This window comes from Diplotaxodon limnothrissa, linkage group LG15 (genome assembly GCF_057381915.1).
Source record: "Diplotaxodon limnothrissa isolate DT_005_m linkage group LG15, D_limnothrissa_male_GT1.1, whole genome shotgun sequence".
NCBI classification, from domain to species: domain Eukaryota; kingdom Metazoa; phylum Chordata; class Actinopteri; order Cichliformes; family Cichlidae; genus Diplotaxodon; species Diplotaxodon limnothrissa.
Window position 1 is genome coordinate 27174363 of NC_140610.1, and position 5989 is coordinate 27180351.

The window sequence follows — 5989 nt, forward strand, 5'->3', positions numbered from 1 at the left end:
CAGAGATACTTGCAACAACAGGACTACCAGCCATCTACACCATCCTCAAACAAAGACGAATGTGCTGAGTTGGCCATGCCATAAGAGCGGATTATGGACACATCCCAAAGACCTTTTGTACGGAGAACTGAAAATTGCTCTGTGTGTAAAAGAAACATGAAGAACACTGGCATGGAAGGCCAAAGGTGAACAAGTTATTTAACAAAATGAGGAGACATGTGACAAAGACCTAAAGGGGTGATTGGGAGGAACGGACTTCCTGATATGAAAAATAATTAAATGATCATTCCTGCAGCCACATAAGTTAAATACTCAGGTGAGGAGAGAAACAGCTGTCACCTGAGCTGGATTAGGTGGTGGGGTAGGATCCTGGACAGAGCTGGTATAGCCAAACATACAGAGTGCACAGGGATGTTCAGTTCCCACCTCTGGCAGAAATTCAGTACTATTCCAATTTTCTGACTGAGTGGACCATGTTCTGCACCTCCAATACAAAGGAGCTTTTCCAGTTCAATTCAGTGCCAAACACACACAACAAGATATGAGGTAAAAATTCTACAACACAGAAAAAACACCAGTATTAAGGGAGCCCCAATGAGCAAGCACTTGGTGACAGTGGGATGGAAAAACTCCCTTTGAAAAGGAAGAAACCTCTAGCAGAATCAGGCTCAGGGAGGGATGGCCATCTGAGGAAGACGGGAGTAAAATCTATTTGAGCTTACAGTGGAAATCAGTTGGGGACCTATTCTTAGGTACTGAACCTTAAGGTTCCCCCAAATATCAAACCCCACTCCGAATCATAGTTTGTAGCTATGAACAGCTTAATCGATAAAGTTTTAAAATCATTCTATAAAACAAATAGTCTCGGAGAACCAAAGATTTTGTGCTAACGAGAGTCGAGTGAATTATTTTTAATTCTTAACAGACCTGTACACATGCAATCTTATCTGTTTCATTAGAATACCAACGTTTGCTGTGAATACCTTAAATAACACACGTGTGATATTCTTTATTTTCTCATTTCAGAATCAATAAGGAGACACCGTTGTCTACTTCACTGAGCTGTGTGTCAATGAAGAGTGACCGATCTATGATTCAACCAATAACCTTTTCAAACAGAGAGCGGTCTTTTGATACAGGGTGAGAACTGAAACTGTTGATTGTGTTTCTTCTTTAAAAACGTCATGTCCAACAGCAAGACCAGCACTTGCATTAGTGATCACTTTGTGTTCATACCAAGACTCATCATTACAGAGAGCAACACCTTTAACAAACTGCACATATGCTAACGTTGAGCGTTTTTGCAGTGTTTTGCAGAGCTCAGAGACTCTCAGTGGTCAGTCTGATCTGGACTCCATATTTATGGTGAGAAGATTCAAGAGTCAACAGTTTAATATCACATCAATGAGGAAAAAGTAATTTAGTTTCCATCTCTCCTTAAACATGAGACTCAGTGAGAGAATTACTAGATTCATTTAGTTAAAAACATTATGAAGGTTATAATGTGGAATATATGGTCCTAATTCTGTCAAAACCTTAATAGATGAAACTGAAAATGACTGAAAATAAGTTTAAAGTTCTAAATGTATCCCTTTTCCAGACGCTGGAGGACAACATGTTCAGTTTTTTAAAGAATGAGCTGAAGAAGATGAGGAAGGTCGTGCTTTCAGACTATCCAGAATGGTTAGAGTGTCAGAGGGAGGATGAGGAGGTGCTGAAGGCTGAGGATGAAGAACAGAGGAGGAGCAGTAGAGAGTCATTTTTGAAGATCACGCTGCAATTCCTTAGGAAAATGAAGCAGGAGAAGCTGGCTGAGTGTCTGCAGAGCAGTAAGAGGATTTGAACACATGCACAGCATTTCCTCAAGTTTGTCTACAACCCCAGCTGTTCTATGCCCCACAGTCTGAGAAACACTCTGTTGGATCTATAAATTTTTCTTTATCGAAACATAAATGATGTGCACCATGATTAACACAACACCCTGGTGCATGACAGAGACATAAACATTTATGCATCTTTTGTTTTTATGTTTCTATTTGTTTATCTATAACTTTTGTGGTCAGACATACTACATTATAGATGGTTGATTACATCAGGAAAGCCCATAAATCAATGGCTAAAGTACACTGAACAAAAATATAAACGCAACACTTTTGTTTTTGCTCCCATTCCCCATGGGATGGACGTAGAGACCTAAAATTCATTCCAGATACACAATATAACCATCCCTCCCAAACAGTGGTCACAAATCAGTCCAAATGTGTGGTAGTGGGCACATCTGCTATATTGAGATAATCCATCCCACCTCACAGGTGTGCCACATCAGGATGCTGATCTGACATCATGAGTAGTGCACAGGTGTACCTCAGACTGCCCACAACAAAAGGCCACCCTGGAATGTGCAGTTTTTTGCGCTATTGGGGGTCTGGGGACCCAGAACCGGTCAGTATCTGGTGTGACCACCATTTGCCTCATGCAGTGCAACACATCGTCGCATGGAGTCTATCAGATTGTCAATTGTGGCCTGTGGAATGTTGGTCCACTCCACTTCAATGGCTGTGCGAGGTTGTTGGATATTCGTGGGAACTGGTACACGCTGTCGTATACGCTGGTCAAGCACATCCCGAACATGCTCAATGAGTGACATATCCGGTGAGTATGCTGGCCATGCAAGAACTGGGACATTCTCAGCTGCCATCTGCCCTGAACAATGTGAACCATGATTCATCCGTGAAGCGCACACCTCTCCAACGTGCCAGACGCCATCGAATGTGAGCATTTGCCCACACAAGTCTGTTACGGCGACGAGCTGGAGTCAGGTCAAGACCCCGATGAGGACGACGGGCATGCAGTTGAGCGTCCCTGAGACGGTTTCTGACAGTTTGTGCAGAAATTGTTTGGTTGTGCAAACCAATTGTTCCAGCAGCTGTCTGGGTGGCTGGTCTCAGACGATCTTGGAGGTGAACCTGCTGGATGTGGAGGTCCTGGGCTGGTGTGGTTACACGAGGTCTGCGGTTGTGAGGCCGGTTGGATGTGCTGCCATATTCTCTGAAACGCCTGTGGAGACGGCTTATGGTTGAGAAATGAACATTCAATGCACGGGCGACAGATCTGGTTGACATTCCTGCTGTCAGCATGGCAATTGCACGCTCCCTCATTGCTTGTGGCATCTGTGGCATTTTGCTGTGAGACAAAACTGCACATTCCAGGGTGGCCTTTTGTTGTGGGCAGTCTGAGGTACACCTGTGCACTACTCATGATGTCAGATCAGCATCCTGATGTGGCACACCTGTGAGGTGGGATGGATTATCTCAATATAGCAGATGTGCCCACTACCACACATTTGGACTGATTTGTGACCACTGTTTGGGAGGGATGGTTATATTGTGTATCTGGAATGAATTTTAGGTCTCTACATCCATCCCATGGGGAATGGGAGCAGTAACAAAGGTGTTGCGTTTATATTTTTGTTCAGTGTAGGTGATAGGCAGAGGGTAGGTGAATTACAGAGAGCTGAGGGAATCCAAGGTAATCCTGTCAGTTCTTAAATAAAGGAAACACCACGGCAAATATTCTAATCAATTCTAATGTTTGTTTGTTTTTTAATTATTAATTTAGGAACTCGTGCTGCAAAGTGCCAAAAAAACCTGAAGTCTAATCTGAAAAAGAAGTTCAAGTGTGTGTTTGAGGGGATTGCTAAAGCTGGAAGCTCAACCCTTCTGAATCAGATCTACACAGAGCTCTACATCACAGAGGGAGGGACTGCAGGGGTCAATGATGAACATGAGATCAGACAGATTGAAACCGTATCCAGGAAATTGAACAGACCAGAAACTGCAATCAGACAAGAAGACATCTTTAAAGCCTCACCTGTTAAAGACAAGCCAATCAGAACAGTGCTGACAAAGGGAGTGGCTGGCATTGGGAAAACAGTCCTAACACAGAAGTTCACTCTGGACTGGGCTGAAGACAAAGCCAACCAGGACATCCAGTTCATGTTTCCATTCACTTTCAGAGAGCTGAATGTGCTGAAAGAGAAAAAGTTCAGCTTGGTGGAACTTGTTCATTACTTCTTTACTGAAACCAAAGAAGCAGGAATCTGGAGCTTTGAAGACTTCCAGGTTGTGTTCATCTTTGATGGTCTGGATGAGTGTCGACTTCCTCTGGACTTCCACAAAACTAAAATCATCACTGACCCTAGAAAGTCCACCTCAGTGGATGTGCTACTGACAAATCTCATCAGGGGAAAGCTGCTTCCTTCTGCTCGCCTCTGGATAACCACAAGACCTGCAGCAGCCAATCAGATTCTTTCCCAGTGTGTTCACAGGGTGACAGAGGTAAGAGGGTTCACTGACCCACAGAAGGAGGAGTACTTCAGAAAGAGATTCAAAGAAAAGGAGCAGACCAACAGGATTATCTCCCACATCAAGAAATCACGAAGCCTCCACATCATGTGCCACATCCCAGTCTTCTGCTGGATCACTGCTACAGTTCTGGAAGATGTGCTGAAAACTAGAGAGGGGGGACAGCTGCCCAAGACCCTGACTGAGATGTACATTCACTTCCTGGTGGTTCAGGCCAAAATGAAGAAGGTCAAGTATGATGAGGGAACTGAAACCGATCAGCACTGGAGTCCAGAGAGCAGGAAGATGATCGAGTGTCTGGGAAAACTGGCTTTTGATCAGCTGCAGAAAGGAAACCTGATCTTCTATGAATCAGACCTGACAGATTTTGAAGTAATTATCAAGGATGCCTCAGTGTACTCAGGAGTGTTCACACAGATCTTTAAAGAGGAGAGAGGACTGTACCAGAACAAGGTGTTCTGCTTCATCCATCTGAGTATTCAGGAGTTTATGGCTGCTCTTCATGTCCATCTGACCTTCATCAACTCTGAAGTCAACCTGCTGGAGAAACGGCAAAAAAAAGATCAGTATTCTTTAAAACATCTCCACCAGAGTGCCGTGGACAAGGCCTTAGAGAGTTCAAATGGTCATCTGGACTTGTTCCTCCGCTTCCTCCTTGGGCTTTCACTGCAGTCTAATCAGACTCTCCTAAAAGGTCTACTGACACAGACAGGAAGTAGTTCAAATACTGATGTGGAAACAGTCCAGTACATCAAGAAGAAGATCAGTGATAATCAGTCTGCAGAGAAAAGCATCAATCTGTTTCACTGTCTGAATGAACTGAATGATCGTTCTCTAGTGGAGGAGATCCAACAGTCTCTGACTTCGGGAAGTCTCTCTACAGATAAACTGTCTCCTGCTCAGTGGTCAGCTCTGGTCTTCATCTTATTGTCATCAAAGGAAGATCTTGATTCATTTGAACTGAAGAAATACTCTGCTTCTGAGGAAGCTCTTCTGAGGCTTCTGCCAGTGGTCAAAGCCTCCAAGAAAGCTCTGTAAGTCGATTTATGAACCATTATAAATGTTTTTACATTCTTGATTGTTATCTTCATTAATAATTCTTTCTCTCAGGCTGAGCTGTTGTAACTTGTCGTGGAGAAGCTGCAAAGCTCTTTCATCAGTTCTCAGCTCCGAGTCTTCTAGTTTGAGAGAGCTGGACCTGAGTAACAATGACCTGCAAGATTCTGGCGTGAAGCTGCTGTCTGGTGGACTAAAAAGTGTACACTGTAAACTTGAAACTCTAAGGTAGTATTTAGTATTTAGTATTTATTTATTTATTGTCATTGTCAAGAACAATGAAATTGCGTTTGGGGCTTCCATACAACCCAAAAAAAAAAAAAAGAAGAAAATAATAAATACCCCTTAAAACCCAAGTGTACATATTTAACCCAGTGTGACTCCAATGCAATAAGACAATCCTTAGCAATAATGTTCGTAGAAATTCAGACAAAGACCTGAGAAACATGACAAAATACAACAATGCAACCCATTCAATATTATTGTACTGTGAGATATGATATCAGATATGATAGTTATCTATTTAAGAAAGAGGGGGGGGGGGGGGGGGGGGGCAGGAGGGGGAAGAG

General features: G+C 43.2%; 1 protein-coding gene across 1 annotated transcript; it reads left to right on the plus strand.

Annotated features, from left to right (window-relative positions):
- The first annotated feature begins 1333 nt into the window (after positions 1 to 1333).
- LOC146617668 (protein NLRC3-like) lies at positions 1334 to 5652 on the plus strand. The gene is made up of 4 exons (XM_085372667.1): positions 1334 to 1365; positions 1601 to 1829; positions 3619 to 5398; positions 5475 to 5652. The coding sequence occupies exons 1-4, from the start codon at positions 1363 to 1365 to the stop codon at positions 5650 to 5652; spliced, it is 2190 nt and encodes a 729-aa protein (XP_085228793.1). The 5' UTR covers positions 1334 to 1362.
- Positions 5653 to 5989: the final 337 nt, after the last annotated feature.